Source organism: Candoia aspera, chromosome 3, assembly GCF_035149785.1.
Source record: "Candoia aspera isolate rCanAsp1 chromosome 3, rCanAsp1.hap2, whole genome shotgun sequence".
Taxonomy (NCBI): domain Eukaryota; kingdom Metazoa; phylum Chordata; class Lepidosauria; order Squamata; family Boidae; genus Candoia; species Candoia aspera.
Window position 1 is genome coordinate 1560133 of NC_086155.1, and position 20202 is coordinate 1580334.

A 20202-nucleotide genomic window follows, 5' to 3' on the forward strand; every position below is an offset into this window, starting at 1 on the left:
TTTCTCTCGGGTGACTTCACACCCTGAGCTCCCCAGGCAGCGAAGGGCCCCAGGCGGCATTCCTTGGTGGGCTAGTGTTCACCTCCATTCACTGGGTGAAGCTGGGCCGTTTAAAAAGGGTTCAAGCCACCGTGTGAACACAGACTCTGGGTTAACTTAGCATCCAGGTTAACTATGCTGTGTTAACCCAGTGGGGGGGCAGAGACAATTGCAAACATGGTGGGGCTGCCCAGAAGTCCAGAGTTCAACCAGTGTGGTGCGGCAACAGCTCAGCCACTTTAAGATGGGTGGACTTCAACTCCCAGAAGTCCCCAGCCAACGCTGAGCTTGAGAAACACTGCTCTAGTGCTCCTGCTTCCTGGCTGGGGAATTCTGGGAGATGAAGTCCGCCCATCCTATCATGCCAAGGTTGAGAAAGACCGCAACACAGGAGGGCAGGCCGGAACTTTGGAGCGCGGAACGTCGCGCCGCAGAGCGCGTTTCCGGGGGGACGGTTTGGGCGCTGCACCCGCGCCGCTGGAGGCGCCCCCGTGGGCGGAGGCCGGGCAGCGCCGCCTCGGAGTCGGCTCTATACCGCCGGAAGTGCCCCCGGATCTTCCGCCGCTGCCCCCTTGGACGGTGGCTCCCCTCATCCCCGCCGCCGAGGGAGGGAGGCGCGCCCACCGCGGGGCCCCAGTTGCTGAAGGACGCGGGTGGGCGTGGGCTCGCGGGTGGGGTCTCTCCTCTCCTTCGGCTTCTGGTTCCGGGCGCCGCTCTCACGGGCAGCCCCGGTAAGAGCCGTCAGTCTCCCTCCCCTTCCCTGGGGGTTTTCCCGCAGGGCCTGGAGCGGGGGTGGAGAGGAGGAGGAGGATTTCATCCCGCCGTTTTTATACCCGGCTCAAGGCGGAGAACGCCCCGAACCCCCCCGCCTCCTCTTTTCCCCACAACAACCACCCTGTGAGGTGGGTTGGGCTGAGAGAGAGGGACTGGCCCGGAGTCACCCGGCTGTCTGTCTTTCTGCTTGCTTGCTTGCCTCTTTCTTTCTCCTTCCTTCCTTCCTTCCTTCCTTCCTTCCTTCCTTCCTTCCTTCCTTCCTTCCTTCCTTCCTTCCATATAGCCACCCATCTTAAACCCGAACTCTGGGTGGCATACAACCCAGGACCAAAATGACCTATGCAGCCGTAAAGGCTAAAGGAACAATAAATCAAGAACTGAGGAGCCTGGCGCCGCCACCACGCTGCCCTGATGCCACCCACCACATCCGCATCCTGCTCTGGGGCCCCCCATCCCAGTGCTCAGCGGAAGAGCCGGGTTTAAGGGCCCTCCGGAAGGCTTGAAGGGTGGGGGCCCGTTGGATCTTGGGGTGGGGAGGGTGTTCCGTAGGGCAGGGGCTGCAATGGAAAGGGCGTGCTTCTGAGGACCCGCAGGGTGGCAGTGTTTACGGGAAGAGACCTGGAGCGTGCCCCCCTACCCACTCTGGTGGGATAGGCAGACACCATCAGGGAGAGGCGGTGGTCATGCCTAAGCAGGGACCGGCACTCACAGTCTCTTCGTTTCTAGGCTGACACCTTCACCATTACACCAGACAGGCTCTCTAGTTCGATGACTTCTTGAGAACTTGGTGACTTCAGAGGTCCCTCCCCCTCTAGAGCTCTAAGTAGGGTCTGGGTTGCCACCTCCTGGGAAGGCTGTGAGCTTCTCACACTAAGCATGGGGTCAAACTAGATGATCTTCAAGGGTCCCCATCCCTTTATAAGGTTGCACCATGGATTGCAGAAGGAACTGATCTGCCCTTCAGGTCTGCCCTGGCTTCGTGCCCTCAGGAAAGGGCTGCAAACTGCCCCTGAGCAAGTTTCTGGAGGAGGGATGGGAGTTGTAGTCCAACACACCTGGGGACAGATGCGGAAAGCTGTTTGTCCAGGTGTCGTTATGGTGCTGTGTCAGCCATCTTTATCTGCCATGGCTTCTGGGTTGTAGTTCTTAGACATGCTCTCACGATGAATGCTTGTTGCAAGTTGAAGAAGGGCGTAGTTCAGGATGAAAGGTCCTCGTATCCCATGCACACACTGTTGACTTTAAGCGCTTTTTGGAATGACACGTCCACGCGTCTTGTTTGAAGGGCACCTTGGAAGAGGCGATCGAAAGTTCTAATCTGTTGCTTGCTCTAGGGAGCGGAAGGATCTCGTGCCAAGATGCTGGCTTTGCGCGGCGCTCTGATCTGCCCAAGGTCTCTGGGTTGGTCTGTGTGCTCGAGATTCCAGGCCTGGGTTTCGACCTGTAGTCCGGATGCTGGGACCCCCCCTAGAAAAGCAAGAGGTGAGGGGAGCCTCGAAGATTTCCGCTCCAAGCTAGCAGTGGGGCCATCGCTGCAGCATTTCGTACAAGCGGCTGCTCCTGCACAGGATGCCCACCACTTGCCAGCTGAAGCCTTGGAAGGCCCTGCACCTTATCTTGGACCCATCAGCCTGGCAGATTCCCCACAGAAAGGTCTGTATTGCCGCTCCAGCACACATTTCCTGAAACGCAGCAGGACTGCTGGCTTGATTTTGTGTAGAGACACATCACTGGAGTCTTCATGTGTCCTGCTGTGCAGCTCCAGCAGCAAAATATTTCTCTCATGATTAAATAGCAGTCTGGCACCTAGCAGAGTTGAACCCGGTTTGTGTTTGGATGGGGGACCACTAGGAAATCCTGAGGCTGTAGCTTAGGCAGGAAAGTCCGAAAATGACAGTGGCAAGTCATTTCCTTGCTGCCAGGAAAGCTACACAGACTTGTCCCTACAGTTACCAGGAGTCACGTTCCGTGGGAACCTTTATCTTAGATGGGTTTAGTTGCAGATAGTGGGTATCTCCTCTGTTGGAAACAGGCATTTGTCCAGGCAGGATGATTTGTGGGGGGTCGGTCTTGGCCCAGAGGGGGATGTCTACAATCCTACGGAGAATGGAGCAACCCCAGAATGAGTGGCAGAACTGCTCAGCCCCTCCATTAAGGAATCCCCCCTCCCCCCCTTTGCCACGCAGTCTACCTGGAGACCTACGGCTGCCAGATGAATGTCAGTGACACGGAGACCGCCTGGGCCATCCTTCAGCAGAGCGGCTACCAGAGGACCAGCAGCCTCGCGGAGGTACTCGGGGCCCAGCCGGGGTGCTTTCTGGTGGCAGCCTCATTAGATGCCCTAAAAGCAGTCTGGCTGGGGCTAATGGGAGTGCCAGTCCAGCATTCATGGGGGGCACTGGGTTGGAGAAGCCTGCCAGAGGTGAGCCAGGGTGGTGTAGTGATGAAGGTGATAGGTTGGCACTAGGACGACCCAGGCTCTGGTCTGCTTTCAGCCATGGAAGCTAGTGGGGTGACTTTGGCCCAATTGCTCTCAGCCTAGCCTACCTCACAGGGTTATTGTTACAGCAAAAAATGAGAGGAGAGGGAATATGTAGGCAGCCTTAAGCTCTTGAGCAAAAGACAAGTTATAAATCTGACAAGTGAATAAATATAGAGCCTCCAGAGATTGGGGATGTCCGTGCTTTGAAAACAGTTTTGAAGAAGTGTTTCCATGGTGCGTCTGCTTTAAGGAACCGGTTAATTAAAGTTTTGGGGCTCTTAAAGCAGCGGAATTTGGCTGCTTTAACAAAGGGCAGGGAAAGTCTGGGCATGCACCAGCACGTGGTCCGTAGCACGGCTTCCAAATCTTTTCGGAAGTTTATACAGCCCTGCTGGAGAAGTGTCTCCGGGTCAGAAAAGTCTTCAGGCACCTGAATCTGCTTTACTGACTGGTTAAATTCCTTTTTAAAATGCACAGTCAGCCTGTCTTGTTCAAAATTTCCGCTAAAGAATGTCTCCTCGTAAGATCTCTTTCTCTAGTTTACCAGTGCCTTCATTTCACACCCCCACCCACACCCACACCCACCCACACCCACACCCACACCCACACACACACCCACACCCACACCCACACCCACATCCTTCTGGTTTCCTCCATGGGGCTCCGTAAACTATATTCTGGGTAATGCCAGAGTCCCGAATGTCTCAAAATAAACAGCAAGTTTTTCTCTCATCCCGAAGGGTTTGTAAAAGGGTTCCCTTTCTGTTTGGCCCAACATCGTGACAGAGTCGAATTCTTCCAGACTTGAAGTCTTGTGACACATGAGTCATGGGCCCTCCATGCCATCCCAAAGTTTAATACATTATTATTAATGTTATGACGTCATGAAGTTAGGACTTTTGGAAAAACCAATTCTGGTTACCTTTTCCTAAGCCACACGTTGTTATCACCAGTGTGCCTTCAAGCTTGAATGCTGGAGACGGTATTTTCTGCTTCAGTAGAGCTTTCTGAGGAATCTAATCTGAAGATTAGTCAGGAAGCCCACTCCCTGCAGATGTGGAACATTTGACCCCAGAGAAGGAAAATGTTTCTCCCCACGCCTGTTCGTGTTTAATAATTCCATCTCTTTGTCCCCACACTCTCAGGCTGACGTGGTTCTGCTTGTCACGTGTTCCATCAGGTAAGACATGGATTGCTGGTTTCTTTGGTCTTAGAGATAATTATAGCATGCGGCGCCATTCCCCCAGGTGTCCTTAGTCTTTAAATTTGAGACTGCTTAGTTTCTTCTTTGGCTTTTCTGCTTGGATTAGATGTATTCATAATTCTGCTGATGAATTAGCAAGGCCGCTGGACTGTTCCATCTCCTGATGGGGAGCTTGTCTTCCTGCTTCCGTTTGTCTGTCTCCAGCCTGGCATCTTCCTGATGTGACTGATTGCTTTGGGGTTGCAGTTCTGGCAAATCTGGAGGCTGCCTGGTTGGGAATGGTTAGCTTAGCTGATCTCCCAGACTTATCCAAGAAACCCAAAGCCCATCTGGGTGGGTGGGAGGCAGCTCAGAGGGGAGATCGTTTGAGTTAACCATCAGTGTGACAAGCTGTGCTTGGGACAATCCACTTATTTATTAAATCCAGCCAACCCAACATCCCATTCAATTAAACAAGCACAGGAGATGGTTTTGCTAATCCTATAAACTGGCAAACGTGTTGATGGAGCAGTTCGGGGGTCTGGATTCCAGTATGCTGCAGGAGATCCATTGTAGGAAACAGCCGTGGACTCAGGTTGCCCCCCTGAAGAGTTTGGAAGTCTCCTCCTTGGACAGTGCTCAGGAGGGCCTTCTCCAACTGGCCAACTCTCCGTTGGGTTGGAGTTCAGCTTCTGTGACCCCCATCCTGGTATCCCTTGAAGCAATTAATATGATGGTGGCTGGAAAGCAAGAAGTCCTTTGGTTGGGGAAGATGGTCTATTTCTTAGGCCCTGTCTTGTCCAGCTGTCCTTCAGATGGTTAGGCAGAAGGAGGCCAAAAGTAAACCTATTCCTTTCTACCTGTCTGGTAGTGTACCTGTGGCACACTAGTAGGCTTATAAATGAACATGCAATTTCTGTCACCTAAACCCAGGATGATGGGCAGCTCCAGATGATGCTGAACTCTTCTTCCCATCAGCCCTGATTGGCCGGTCCTCTGGTAAAAGACGGTGGGGTTGGCGTTCTAGCTGTATCTGGATTCCCACTTCCCAGAACGGGCTGGGAAAAACACAGGGCGCCTCTACAACGTGAGAGGAACATTCAGGGACTTTTCAGTCCTGGCCAGTGGTTCATCCACGGTTCTTTGCTCCTCAGGGAGAAGGCCGAGCAGACTGTCTGGAATCGCCTGCGCACGTTCACAGCTCTCAAGGCCAAGCGGCAATGCTCACAAGGGCCTCTGCGGATTGGGATTTTAGGTAATAAAAGTGCTTGTAGCAGGTGCTCTTGCCGGGGGGGGGGGGCGCGGGGGAGACCTCTTGGGGCTGGACTGGGAGGATCAGAAACCAGGGAAGACTCAGGAGGTGAATGTCCCACTTCCTTCAAAGATTGAATTCTCCTCCGGGGTGGGAACCTGGGACTGGGGCGATGGGTGATGCCAGGTCTTTCAAAAGGCTGAAGCTGCCCATGGCCAGAAGAGGCCTCAGGTTGGTACTCTGGGAGCCTGTGTGCAGCTGGCTTGTGCACATAACCTGTGGTCCTTTGCATGTGTGAATGAGCCATTGCAGATCATGTATCAGGAAGGATATGCCCATTTCACACATTTAATAGAACCAGATTCTTTTCTCGCCCAGCAGCGTTTCTGACAGGAGCTGAGAAGAATCACCTTTTTTTTTCTGGTTTGGTTTATTAAACTACAGAACAACCACACTGAGGAATTCAGTATATTTTTCTTTGGATTTAAAACAGGGAAATGGCTAAGAAACAGGCAACAAAGACTCTTGAAGAATCCTTCCATTAAAAGAGGTTTTAGAGCAGTTTGATTTCCTTTTACTATAGCAACATAACCCTTCATCAATCACCTTTGGGAACAAAATATATTGTGGGATAGAAATACTGAATATTCGTGGTTCAGTTTTTTTTTTCTCTCCTTCAAATTATATCTATGCAATGACAGATGTATAAATACTCCCAGGCTCTGGAGGGGTGTTGTGAGTGTGTGTGTGTGTGCGCGCGCACACACATACACTTTTGTGCAGTGGAATTCTGGGTGCTCTCTGAGCTGGGCTGTTGGCTTGCAGATGTTTCGTGACCCGACTAGGGAACACCGTCAGTGGGAGGGAAGGTGGGGTCTGCTCCCTGTTTATATACGGTATAAGCTTAACCACACACCTGCCAGCTATACCGCCACCCCCAGTGGCGTGGCAAGCTACCTTAAATGAACAGGGAGCAGACTCCACCCTCCCTCGCACTGACGGTGTTCCCTAGTCAGGTCGCGAAACGACTGCAAGCCAACAGCCGGGCTCAGAGAGCACCCAGGGCTCCTCAGTTCAGCCCTGAGCTACCGAGAGTCTCTTCCGTTGGACACTTTTGGGCAGTTTTTGTTTTAACTGATTTTTAAATTGTTTTTGTAGTTCATCTTTCCAGTGTTTACTGTTATGCTTCAAGTGACCTGGAGTGCACCAAATACGGAGTTTTATTTATCTCTGGTGCTATGTTTTTTTATTATATTGTTATTTGTGTTTTAGGCTCAGTACTTTCAGTCTTATTTACAGTACATAAGTAGGGTAGCTGAGCTGTTCAGAGTTGATTTTGACTGGAGCAGCACATGAGAATAAAATAAAATGCAAACAGTGGTTGAATTAACAGACTAACAAGCACAGGGGCTGCTATGAAGGTTTTCTTTAAGAAAAAAAAAAGCAGCGGCTAGGAAAGTATATCATCGAGAGATCAACTTGGGAGAATTGAGAAAATTACTAGGAAGTTTCTTCTTTGCCAGCCTGTCAGAAAAAACAATTCAGGTGACAAAGAGCCAGTAATGCATTGCTGCAGGTGAGATGCAGAGTTCCCATTCCTGAGTAAGACATTTGTCTTTTAAGACAAGGTTTATCTTTTGTCTACTTTCCCCCTGAAAAGAAAGAATTATTCATAACTCTCCCTATTTAAATAAATTGTGAATCTTGCAACATTTGTTCTGAAATCTGGTTGACGGTCTGGTGAATTTCAGACCAAAATAAGTCAATAGTTGGGGAATCCTGAAAATACAAGTAGAAAAGAGCGCCACAGTGTTTTGAATGCTCCCCTTTAAGTAGGAGTCTTCCACTGAGCTGGCTGAAATCTTCCTCCTGGGCGTGCGTCCTTTCTGTTTTACGTAGGTGGTTGGTTTTAATATGCGGGAGCATTGAGAAGGGATTGCCTGCCCCCTTCGCTGCAGCTCACGATTTTGAACCTGTAAGCCTGGTTTCTGGCAGGGATGAAGTCAAGGGAAGGCTCCCGCGGAATCTCTGAAGGAGGATGTCCTGCATTTCTTCTCTTCGGCTCATGCTTCTCCTTGTTCTTGCAGGATGTATGGCCGAGAGGCTGAAGGAGAAAATTTTGGACCAGGAAAAGTTAGTAGATATCGTAGCCGGCCCAGATGCTTACCGTGACCTGCCCCGGCTCTTGGCAGTGGCTGAATCCGGCCAACGGGCTGCCAACGTCCTGCTCTCTCTGGATGAAACTTACGCAGACGTTTTGCCGGTCCACCTGAGCCCTGGCGCGACTACCGCCTTCGTGTAAGAGGCAAACCGGTTTGTTGCTGCTTTGACCCGATGTGGGAGCTCAGAAGGCAGGATCCAACAGGGTGGGAAGTGCCTGAGATTTGGTTTCGAGTAGAATAAAGCCTTGACTGAACAGGCAGTCAGTGAGAAAGGGGTCTGTTAAGCCAATGTCTCTTAAAAGTCCTTCGTGAAAAGCCTGTGCGCTGTGATGTGTAATCGTCCGAATGGGCATTGGGGGTCTCAAACTGGCGGGATCAGGGAAATAGCTGCCATGTTCACTTGCTCATCTCTCCCATTACAGGTGGTCCTCGGCTTATGACCACAACTGGAATTGGAATTTCCATCACAAGTCCTTGTCTCAGGACCCAGTTTTACAACCATTTTTATGGTGGTCGTTAAGCAAATCACAGTCGTTAAGTGAATCCAGCTTCCCCAATGGGCATTTTTTGCTGGAAAACAGCAAAAAACGTTGCCAAACGTGATCACATGACTATGTGACACTACAACCGGTCATAAATACGAGCTGGTTGCCAAGTGCCTGCGGGGGGCGGGGGCAACATTTTGTGACGCTCAGAAGTGCTTTACAGGCCATCATAGCTTCGGACCATTGTTAAACGAATGGTCATAAGTCAAGGACTACCTGTGCTGTGGGATGGTGTGTTCCCACACTGGCTTTTCCCTCCAGCTGCCCACGCTCGAAGTTGGGGCTACTAGTCTTTCCACGAAGCCGTGCCAGGTCACAGCAGATCCCACTGGCCCAACTGCCTGCAATTTCCCCAGCACTAACAACCCCCCCAACCCCCCCCCCCCCCCCAGTCAGTAAAATCTTGTTGCCAGAGGCTTGGTGGATTGGGATTTTGCCTATTAAGAAGGATACTGCTGTGGAGGTATTGCCGTGATCAGAAATGCCCCAGCGGCTCCATCGGTGCACCTTAGGATTTCTGGATATTTTCGATGCTGATCTCCCTTTTTTAAACATCTGTGGTTCTGAGGTTTGTTACCCTCTTCCACAATAAGTCATATGCGAAGCACAGTGTTAGCAGACTCTAATTTTAACAAGTGTGTGGTGGCAAGGGTACATCCACCTGTTGCTCACAATTAAAGATGATGGCCAGCAAAGGTTACCTGTGCTTTCCTGGGAAGGGAAGCAAGATTCCAGTGTGATCCTCTACTCTTCGCCCCCCCCCCATTCTTCCCATAACCCTCTCCTGGAATTGCTTTCTCTGCCAGGTCCATCATGCGTGGCTGTGACAACATGTGCAGCTACTGCATTGTCCCCTTCACCCGTGGGCGCGAACGGAGTCGGCCCTTAGCCTCAATTCTCCAGGAAGTGCAGATGCTCTCAGACCAGGTAGGAGCGACTGGATTAATATTTCTTCAAAATGCCTGTCTGTGCCCCGTTGTCAAAATTACCCAGACTGTTAGATTAAACCAGTGGTTTTCAGACTTGGCAACTTTAAGATGTGTGGACTTCAACTCCCAGAATACCCCAGCCAGCAAATAAAAAAGCAGAGTAGCAGTGGTGTGATTTTAGAGTTTAAAAGCCCAGTTCCGGTAGCAGGAAAGGACAGCCAGATGGCTATATCTCTCTATCTAGTACGTCTGTCTGTCTGTCTATCCATCCCCTCTCTATCACTGCCTGCCTGCCTGCCTGCCTGTCTCTTTCTCTCTTTCTCGTCTATCTGTCTGTCAAATGTATATTTATTTATGAAATTTTGCCACTGCCCATCTCCCCCCAAAAGCGGGGACTCTGGGCGGTTTACAAGGATAAAAACATTAAAATACCATATATAGTCCCCCTTTTTTGGGGGAGATGGGTGGTGATAGAAATTTGAATAATAAATAAATAAACATAAATACAAATATAAAATTGAAGATAAATACAGTATAAAATCCAGATGACCATACTAGTTGAAATATCATTCACGGAAATCTAAGAGGCCATTTTAGGGCACTGACCATCTCCAGGTATTATTACTTCCCCTCCTGCCGCAGCTGAGGTGGCAGAACGAAATCTGCAATTGTTTTCGGAAGGCCTCAAGAGATGGAATCTGTCTTATCTCTGGGGGAAGGATGTTCCAGAGGGCGGGAGCCACTGCAGAGAAGGCCCGCCTCCTGGACCCCGCCAGATGGAATTCTCTTACAGACGGGGTCCGTAACATGCCCTCTCTGCATGATCGGGTGGGACGGATAGATGCAATGGGGATGAGACGGTCCCTCAGGTACCCTGGACCTATGCCATGCAGATCCCCGGGTATAACCCCCAGCTCCTTATGAAACCCCATCGGGTCCATTAGTTGCCGGGGCAGAGCAATCAAAAGGGTCCTGCCTCCCTGCAAAGGGGGGCAACACAAGAGAATCTCGAGGCCACCAGGGTGTGGTCTGACCATGACAAAGGGGACAGCTGTAACTCTCCCCTCAGATCACGTTGCCACTGCTCCGACAAGAAAACCAACTCTGGAGTGAGGTCACTGTCTTGAGTCAGGTCCCGAATAATCTGGGACAGTCCCATGGCTGCCATGGTAGCCATGAACTCCCAAGCCACCTCCGAGGCATGCCCCAGGGATGGCAGGTTGAAGTCCCCTAAGACCATGAGCCTGGGGAACTCCACCGCCAGCCCCGAGATGGCCTCAAGCAGCTCAGGCAGGGAGGTTGCCATGCAGCAGGGAGGATGGTACAGCAGCAACACCCCCAACTGCTCTCGGGCACCCAACTTGAAGAACAGGGTCTCACAACCGGCCACTTGTGGAGCAGGGCCCCGAAGGCCACAAGAGACTCACGGATGACAACAGCCACCCCTCCTCCCCTGCCCTGGGGTCTCGACTGGTGCAATACTGTAAACCCGGGGCTCACCACACCTCCAGAGTCCTCCCCACTGCCAAAGCCGATCTGGGGGCTCACCGCGTCACAATACGCTGTGCTGCTCGTCGCCCCCACAGCCTCAACCAGACGGCTCCAAGGCAGGCCCGGAGAACGCCCCGGCCTCACGCTGGGCTCTGTGGCTGGGCTCCGCCGTCCTGCTGAGCTCCACCTGCACCACCAAGCTCTGCGTTGCACCTCACCACTCCATCCGGGGGGCCTGTCCACCCCCCAACACAGATATAAAAACCCTCTGATGATCTTCCCCAAACCCCTGAAGATAGAAGTTAGAGGTTGGGGAGAATTTGAGGGTGTCAGGAGTTGCCCCCTTGGAGTGGCAACCAGCGTCGGCTTGTCGCCATCTTGGATTTTCACCATCTAACCCATCTCATCTGTATTACGTCTATACTATGGGTGGTATATAGCCACCCATCTCACCTGTATTACTCTGAGCAGCATGCGAAGTTAAAACACAAAAACAATACAACAAAATAACGAAACACATAACCACAAAAACATTAAAAGCAATAAAAACCACTAAAGAATCTTGAGCTGGAAATCCAAGCAAAAGGTGGTAGGGCTCCCTGGGGAACCCTCCTCCAGGAAGCGCGGTGGGTGCCCTCTGGTGTCTTTGGGGGGCAGGTGCAGCCCGTTCCTCTTTCTCCAGGCATTTCTGTAGATGGTTTGTTGGTTTGTTTTGAAGTGCCTGCTCTGTGCTCCAAAGGGGCAGCGGATTGGATTCATTTCATATCTTTCCTCTGCTATGGGGAAGAATGAAATCGCATTTTACTGTTTTTCCTGTCTTCTTGTTTCTTTCAAAGAATCATTATTAAGATTCTTTCAAATCAACTAAAATTTGAAAGAATCTTAATAATGAGTGGCCTTTCTAGTAACTTTGCAGTCTGCCCACAATGGCTGAATGAACTGGAATGAAGCAAGCAAGCCCTGTGGGGGTGGACCTTCACCCTCCCCCTTTTTGCAGGATGTATATATCCAGCTGCAGACGTGTTCCTGAGCTTTGTCCAGCTGTCTTCTCTCTGTGGCCTGTGCTTCAGACGGTCTGAATCCACCTCGTTGTTGTACCAGGTTAATTAAATCCCAGCCATGGCATTTCCTTTTTTTTTTTTAATGAAAACTTTATTCAATTTCACAAGGCTTTGATCTCTGGGCTGGTGGCCCAAGGCTTGGCTCTGAACAAGCGCCCCCTGGTGGCAGTCATGGAATGGAAACCAGCTGGCCTTTAGCAGCGTGAATGGGTTTGCCAGGAAATCCTGCTCCCGGTCGTACCGATCCCCAGCATCCCTTGTTCCGTTGCCGTTGCCGCTGGTTCTCCCAGACCTGCTTCTGGAGCAGACGTTCAGCAGGAGAAGGTCCCTGTTCAAAGTGATCTCTCGAGCATCGTCTGCTCCACTTGCATCTTTCTTCCCCAGGACTCTGTCTGTCCTCTCTTTGCAGGGTGTGAAGGAGGTGACCCTCTTGGGCCAGAACGTCAACAGCTACCGGGACACCTCCGAGGTCCAGTTCCTCTCCATGGCATCGCCTCAGCTGAGCCGGGGCTTCCGCACCGTCTACAAAGCTAAGAAGGGGGGGCTGTGCTTTGCAGAGCTCCTGGACCGAGTGGCTGCCGTTGATCCAGAGATGAGGATCCGCTTCACTTCTCCTCACCCCAAAGACTTCCCAGACGAGGTGGGTCAGGCCCCGCTGAGCCCTTCCTGGGCCACGTCCAGTAGTGGCGTCCCCATAACGACCCCTCTGCGTTTGGCAGGTCTTCGAGGTCATGCGGGAAAGGCACAATATCTGCAAACAGGTGCACCTTCCGGCCCAGAGCGGGAGCTCCCGTATCCTGGAGGCCATGAGGAGAGGGTGAGCTGTGTGTGCGTGTGCGTGTGTAGGGGTGCTAAGCACTTTGAAAGTGTCCGGCCCCTCCCCATGTGGCATTCTCTTTTAGCAGTCCAGTCTGAAAGCACCAGCTTGGGAAAGTTGGCCTAGATTCTGGGCTGCAGCACAAAGCAGAACACACACCTTATTTAAGCACAAGCACCTATGTGTCTGAAGTGCGTTTGAGGCTACATCTGCCTAATTGTGCCCCCATTCTTACCCTGCCAGGTACACGCGGGAAGCTTACTTGGACCTTGTGTACCATCTCCGCGATTATTTACCAGGTAGGCGTCTCGTTTATGCGTTCTTTTTGCCCCCATGCGCAAATTACGTATTTATGAACTTTAAAGTTAACATACAGGCAGGGGGGGAGGGTGTTGAGCAAGCAAGGCCACAGCCATATGACATCATTGCATCATTTGCGTGATTATGTTGTCATCCACATGCTGTCATGTTGATGTCATTGTGTGGCCTCTATCCGGCACCTTTTAAAAAATATTAGCCCTGAATATCTTCAGCATCTGAAAAGAAAAATTAACACCCTCCATCTTTCCTCCTGGACAGAGGAGAAATTTTGGAACGGAAGATGTGAGGTCGAAATGCCAACCCGTACCATTGCTAACAGATTTCCTACCAGCTTTTTGGGAATCTCGCTTGTAGGGTGATTGTGTATGATTTATTGGTTTAGGGCAGGGTTTCTCAACCTTGGCAGCTTTAAGCTCTGTGGGCTTCAACTCCCAGAATTCCCCAGCCAGAAGGCCACACATCTTAAAGTTGCCAAGGTTGAAACAGTGATCCCTCTTTCACACTTCCTCTGGAAATGCAGGATTGGTTCACTTTGTTTTGAGTTTCCCAGGCAAGGGATTGATGACCTCTTGAGTCCATGGCTGAACGTTGGGAAATTCTCAGGGTCTGTCTGTGTGTGTGTGTGTGTGAGAGAGAGAGACAGAGAGACAGAACTGAACTGTGTGCTTCCCGCAGCCTCCTCCCTCTTGCCCTGAGGGTCAGGCTTTGCTTGGGATTGGCAAATACCTGTTCTGTTTGGTTCTGTTTTTACATTTTTAGAGCTGCTTATAAGCCACTCAGAGTTATTTTGGGAGTTGGGCAGCCGTGCAGGTTGAAGGAGTAAATAAAATCCCTGTTGCAGGTGTCACACTCATGAGTGACTTCATCACCGGGTTTTGTGGGGAGACAGAGGCTGACCATTTGCAGACGCTCTCGCTCCTCCGCGAGGTCCGCTACAACCTCGCGTACATCTTTGCCTACAGCGAGCGGCAGGTGAGTCCTGGGCAAGGTTCGGTGGCACGTCTGGGGCACTGGTTCAGGAGACTGCAGATGTGCTCCACGTTGCAGCAGTTGGTCGAGTTCTGTGTCTGGCAGAGAGAGGGCTCCGTGCCACGGGTCTAAACTCGTGTCCACCTGCTGGGGGATTGTGCCACACAGAATCCAGCGTGTCTTGGGCAGAAAAGAAGCTTTTGAAAGCAGCAGAAAAAGAGAATGAAAGGAGTGGGACCTTCCGGGTCATCTCATCCCAACCCCCGCCTGGTGCAGGTGTCTCCTGGTACTCCAGGATTCCTGAAAGGTGGCCATCCAGCCTGTCTGAAACACCTCCAGTGGTGGAAGGGGGGGACTAGGACTGTGCATTTTTTGTGTGCAGTTGCTGGCAGGAAGTTGTTGGATTTTGTTGGATCTGTTTTTGAATTATATATATTTTCAAGAACAGATTCAAAAGAGCCAGTTTGGTCTAGTGGTTAAAGCATCAGGCCAGAAACCAGGAGATGGAGAGTTCTAGTCCTGCCTTAGGCATGAAGCCGGCTGGGTGACCCTGGGCCAGCCCCTCTCCCTCAGCCCGACCCACCTCACAGGGCTGCTATTGTTGTGGGGAAAAGAGGAGGAGGAGGGAGTGTTAGGGACGTTGGCCGCCTTGAGTTATTTATAAAATCATAAAGGGATGAAAAAATCTGAAATAAAAAAATTTGGTACGATGAATATCAGTAAATGCATACATTACTACATCTAATAGACGTAGATCTAATACATCTATTGCATTACACAGACACACACACAGTCGATAGATAGGTTGATTGATGCTGTGCTATATATTATTTGTACGGCGATGGGAGCGTCATGGCTTGCTGCCGCACCATTCAGTCTGGCATGGAACTTGTCTAATCCCTGCTTCGTGTTTGACAAGCCCTCCCAAGCTTCTGGTTCTGTGTGTTGCTGAGGGGATGGTGCAGGGTTCGCCCCTTTCTTCCACTGCCTCTGCACACACTCCCTCTCCTCGCCCAAGCGACCCAAGCGATGGCAGGAGACTTGGTTGGGTGTCGGAAAACCTGAGCACGGACCTTATTTCCACTGCTCCGATGAGGAGCCACGGAAATTCAGAGCTGGGCTGCTGTAGAGGGCAGGGGGAATGGCCTTGAAGGCCAGGAGGAAGAGCCAGTCCGAGAAGAGGGGCCTGAGCCCGGGCCAAGAAAGTAGCGCGTGAAAACGTCTCAGACGAGCCCCTCCCCACTTCACATGAAGATGAAGTCAGTGAGGGGGAAGCGCATCGAGACTTGCAGGATCCTGTTCCTGGCCTGCGTGGCGTTGGTTTCTTTGTCTGGTCTGCCCTACAGGGCTGCTAGGTACAGAGGGGTGTGCCAGCAGCAGCCCTTGCCTGATCATTATGTGTTGACTCGGGTGCCAAGGCCCTGAAGACGCGGTTCTGCCAGCAGGCCTGGGGGGCCCAGGCTGATACAGAGCCGATCAAATGGGTAGTTTAGAATATGTTTATTTCCGCCACTTCATCTTGTAAGCTGCCCAGAGTCATTATGTGTGAGTTGGAGGGCCATATAAATTGGTTTAATGAGAAAGAGGGGGGGAGAGAGAGTTCAGTCCCTGGATTAACTCTGGGTGGCGTGGTCCCGCTTCCCATCCTTGCTGGTCTTGCCCTCCAGGTCACTGTTGCTCTGCTCCCCAGAAAACCCGGGCGTTTCACCGCCTGCCGGATGACGTCTCGCCCGAAGTGAAGCACCGCCGACTGCAGGAGCTCAACGTGGTCTTCCGGGAGGAAGCCGCCCGCCTCAGTGCGGCCACCGTGGGCCAAGTGCAAGTTGTCCTGGTGGAAGGGGTGAGCGTGCCACGTGGCTAGCAGCTCTGCTACTGTTTGGCCCAGGGACTCTTCCTTGTATCCTCAGTTGTAAGGGCAGGTGGGGAGGTTACCCTTGTCCCGGGTGTTCGCCGCTCTGCCCATTTGCAAATAAAGCCCCGAAGCTTTTGCCTTGAAGGCGCCTGGGAAGCAGCCTTAGAGCCTGGCAGCGGACGGATGCTCACCTGGCTGACGGGTACAATTTCGGCTGAGTCTCAGAAGCGGAGATGATTCTTTTAGGGAATGCGGGGCTTTTGGGCTTTAAAGCCTCGATGTACGTATCTCTCCAGATGGGACTCGGCCACGCGGGGGTCTGAGTTGTGCAGTCTGATTTTGGCAGGGAGGGGTTGGGGGACATTGCCGAGTGTCAGGCTTGTTTTTCGGAGAAGAAGGTGGATCGTGTGCGCGGTCCAAGTTGTTTGTTGTCTTACAAGCAGCCCAGCCTGCCCCCCAGGAGCGGCGGGACTCGAGTGGTCCCAAAGCAGCCGGCTGGCAATGAGCTGCCAAGCCTCCTCACGTCCGTTTCCCCCACTCTCCGCCCTTCTAGCCCAGCAAGCGCTCCCCTCTGGAGCTGTGGGGCCGGAACGATGGTGGGATCAAGGTGATCTTCCCTGATGTGGCGATGAGGGACGGCGCCGATGAGGCATCGGCTGTCCGAGCACAGCCGGGAGATTACGTCCTGGTCAAGGTAACTCGCATTGCCACTTCTCTGGGAGTCCTAGGAAAGACCTTTAATTCCAGGAAGGAAGTTTTATTTGTATGCTGGATTTTTCTTGCGGGCGAGGGTAAGGGCGCAGTTTCTTAAACCCTTGATTACGCTGACGGTGTGACCGCTAGCTGTGAAACTCCCCCTTTCCCCCAGAGGGCGTCTCATTTTCCATCAGTGACTGAAATCTGCCTTGGGGAGAGAAAGGGCTAGTCCCGCTGCCAGCAGAGGAAGGGCGCAGGCCAGGAGTTGCAGACTCGGTTGCTTCCGCTGAGGGCTTGTAGGGCCCTCAAGCGAAGGACTGGGGCTGGGCTTGGCAGGACGGCGCCCCGAGGAAGGCCAGTTTGCCAGGTGGAAGTTGGAGACGGACGTTCCAGGCGCCCATGCGCAAAGGGAAGCCGCTGGCCTCTGCTTTGCACCCAGGGAGGTGTGTTTGCAGTGTGGTGGGAATGGGGTCTGCCTTTTCATATGCCCTCCTTTCGGCAGACAGGCGTGGGTTTGCATAGGCAGTGCTTGGCTGTGGCTGCGTGGAGAAGGGGAGGGAAGGCTCACGTAGGAAGGGTCCAGTGCTGGCTTCTGGGGAGCCACGTCCTCCGCTGCCCTCCCCAGTTGGGGCACCGCTTCCACGGTCTTTTTCTTCTCCCTTGTCCCAGATCTCTTCTGCCTCCTCCCTGACCTTGAAGGGCACCCCTCTCTGCCGAACCATGCTCAGAGGCAGCTCGGCCTCGGTGGAGGCACCCCGCAGAGCAGCAGAGTGAGCGATGGGAGGATTTCCTGCACCCCCAAGACATCAAGGAGCAGCAGACCGACCAACAACGAACGTCCCGTATCCCAGCTGCTCCCGGTCTGGTGCATTGCCCAGTGAGAGTCTGTTAGCCGGAGAGGGCAGGGGCAGATCTTCTGCAGCAGAGGCGGGAAGGGAAAAGGCAAGCTGCTTGACTGGACAGTCAGCCTTGGAAGAAAGGACCCAGTGCATCATCTAGTGGAGGACGGTTTCAGAAATGCAGCGCGTTCCTGTGATTGTCCCTGCCCTTCCAACCTGCTGGCAGTGATGGCTCACAGGTGGAAGGTTCTGTGCCCACTTGGACTCTGAGGCACTTCAGGACCAACAGACTGTCCGAGATGAAAGCTGTTCACTCTGCAAGGCATGTCGGCAGCCCGCCCTCTTGCAAGCTTCTTAGTGGCTCACCTTGTGTATCGTGGGAAGGACTTCTTGGCCTGGGCAGGGGACTCTCTTCACCAAGCAGGTGCCCTCCAGCTGGGCTGGGCGGCATGACTTTTGGCTCCTTGGAGATGATGGGAGTTGCAGTTGTGGAGGCTGCTGTGATTCAGAAAGGGGGAGTGGGATGGGAAGCAGTGGAATAAATAAATTAATGTTCGAAAAGTGTGTTTGAAGGACTTCTTACCTGATTTGTTCCAGTGTAACACAACATCTGACTACTGGGGCCAGAAGATTAAATAGGATTTTTTGTGAAGTTCCCCATCAGCAAGAATGAAATCACCAAGACCTTTAGCTAAACACGCTTTATTTATTTATTCTACTGGTACCGTGTTATTTATGAGACAACAACCATTCTTTTTGTTTTTCAGTCCACTAATTACTTAAAACATTTCAGTCCTTACTTGTAAAGCTTGTGGCTCTCAAAAATCAAGAGTTGCTGTAAAATACATTGATTGGTTGAACAGCAGCAAGTAAAGAATAACTTAAAATCCTCAGAGCCCCTTTAATCCAGAACCATTAACAGCTGATGGGGAGCAAAGGCCCTTCCTCCCAGGTCCTGCCACATGATTAAATCAGATATCAAGGTTCCCCGGGCCACCCCAGGCAGTTTCCGATGGGCCGAGGGCAACTACAGCTTCACTGGAGGGTTTTGGATTGTGGTCTCTGGTGGTTTAGGGCAAAGTTTTACATGATGGGGCAGGGGGAGAGTGGAAAATGGCTTTGCTACGCCAAGCGTGCAAGTCAGCTGAATGAACTCTTGCACACGTCCTCTTAAACTGAACCAGAGCATAGAAGAACTGTGTTTTACCAGCTCTGATGTGTCTCCCCAGTTTTTTGAGGGACTCAACTGCATCCTTCTTGAGGGCTTGTGGCTGATCAAGCCACACCCACCCCAGGGAAATCTTTATTTGCATCCTGCAACATTGGTAAGATTAGGGTTCACTCTTCGTACACGCCTAAGAGATCAGTCTGTGTTTTGCACTAGCTAATATCTCAGTTTCTGGGAGTGGCACCGAGCGGCACCGCTCCCTGCAAGGCCCTGGTTAATAGGGGGTGTTGGTATTAGGTTGCACACTGTTAGATCCTGGTGGGGTCTGGCTGCTGGGCCAGAAGAAAGTCTGATCTTGTCCTGTTCCCCACCCTGGTCAACGAAAGCCCCAGATGTGGGCAACTTGCAACATGCCCAGTTTGTGGACTAATGCCAGGAGGCTCGTGGTTAGCCAGTAACTCCAAAGGGCAGAAGAGGGGGAATTCTTCCTTGGATGATCTACAAACCATTGCCCTGTGGAGTATCTCAAGCTGGGTTAGCACCTGCCTGCCAGATTACCAAAGCGTATACTGGAGAGACTAGTTAATTATTTAAAACATTCACATTCTGCTTTCCGCTGAAAATCATGAAGCAGTTGTCATGTTCACCGTTTCAATGTGCTTGGTACATCGTAACGCTTCGCATGTCATTGCCTGATACGTGTTTGATCTCGAGAGAGAGGAGGATTCCTCGTCAGGGAGTTGTTATCTGTTGGCCGCTGGATTGGAATGTGTTTGGGTTATCTCTTGTGTTCAAGGTTGCTTTCCCAGGATGTCTGGAAAACGGTTAACAGCACCTGGGAGGGGGGTGGTTGCTATGGCTGGTAGGGGGGAGGGATCACGTTTGGAGCCGAGGGTTTTTAGTTTGTATTTGGCGTGCTTTTAGTCATTCTCAGCTTTCTCTGTATCTGCCATAATTTCCCTAATAAATCAGATTTCATTTAAGTAACCTCTTGTGAGTCTGAGTGTTTGGGATAGGCAACCATTACATAAAGCTGAGAATCCAAAACTTCAAATCCCGCTGGCCCCTATCCAGGAAAGGAAGGGTTCTTTCGATCCTGTGAGGGAGAGTGCTGGCGATGGCCAATCCAAATGTGCTACTCGTGGAGAGTGATGGGTCGAGTGAGGGAGAGCCCAACTCTACCATGATGCGCCCCGACAGAGCCCCCCTGGAAGAACTCTCAGCGATCCAGGAGGAGGCGAGTTCGGGGTCTGAAGGTGAAGCTACGGGCATGAAGACCGCGCCAGAGACCACGGTCACGACCCCGGGCGAACTGGTCACCTGGGACGACAGTCGTGGGGACTTCTCGGAGGCGAGGGGTTCGTCCTGGAGGCAGAGATACCCGCTGTCCCCAACGGTGGTACAGGTGCCGCCGAGGGGGGACTCCCCCACTCCAGACCGAATTCGGGTGCTAGAGTCGAAGATGGACTCTCTGGAGCTCATTCTGCAGAAGATGAGCATGAACCTGAGTTCGCTGAAAGAGGTGTGGGAGGGGACAAGCCAGCGGCATTCGACCCCTTCCTCCCAGGCACAGTCCCTGGAACGGAGAAGGGGAGCTCGCCTGAGAGAGGGGGAACGGGCTC

General features: G+C 52.1%; 1 protein-coding gene across 3 annotated transcripts; it reads left to right on the forward strand.

The window, feature by feature from the left end:
* The first annotated feature begins 332 nt into the window (after nucleotides 1-332).
* On the forward strand, nucleotides 333-17976 carry CDK5RAP1 (CDK5 regulatory subunit associated protein 1). 3 transcript variants are annotated; one of them, XM_063296799.1, is made up of 14 exons: nucleotides 333-561; nucleotides 2148-2466; nucleotides 3000-3103; nucleotides 4441-4475; nucleotides 5633-5733; nucleotides 7818-8028; nucleotides 9244-9364; nucleotides 12328-12558; nucleotides 12638-12735; nucleotides 12979-13034; nucleotides 13898-14028; nucleotides 15716-15865; nucleotides 16431-16571; nucleotides 17243-17976. In XM_063296799.1, exons 2-14 carry the CDS (start codon nucleotides 2172-2174, stop codon nucleotides 17345-17347), a joined length of 1779 nt encoding a protein of 592 aa, XP_063152869.1. In that variant the 5' UTR covers nucleotides 333-561; nucleotides 2148-2171; the 3' UTR covers nucleotides 17348-17976. The 3 variants fall into 3 exon arrangements, 2 of the variants coding, with proteins under 2 accessions (XP_063152869.1, XP_063152870.1); XM_063296800.1 differs by lacking the exon at nucleotides 333-561 and having other exon boundaries at nucleotides 1628-2466; nucleotides 9244-9375; nucleotides 12297-12558; XR_010067516.1 differs by lacking the exons at nucleotides 333-561; nucleotides 17243-17976 and having other exon boundaries at nucleotides 1628-2466; nucleotides 15693-15865; nucleotides 16431-16546.
* Nucleotides 17977-20202: the final 2226 nt, after the last annotated feature.

Excerpts from the sequence above, each read along its gene's own strand:
- CDK5RAP1 (XM_063296800.1), top strand. The coding sequence starts at position 2,172 with ATGCTGGCTTTGCGCGGCGCTCTGATCTGCCCAAGGTCTCTGGGTTGG. Across the intron at positions 8,029-9,243 it reads GGCGCGACTACCGCCTTCGT|GTCCATCATGCGTGGCTGTG; the intron begins GTAAGAGGCAAA and ends TTTCTCTGCCAG. Across the intron at positions 12,736-12,978 it reads CTGGAGGCCATGAGGAGAGG|GTACACGCGGGAAGCTTACT; the intron begins GTGAGCTGTGTG and ends TTACCCTGCCAG.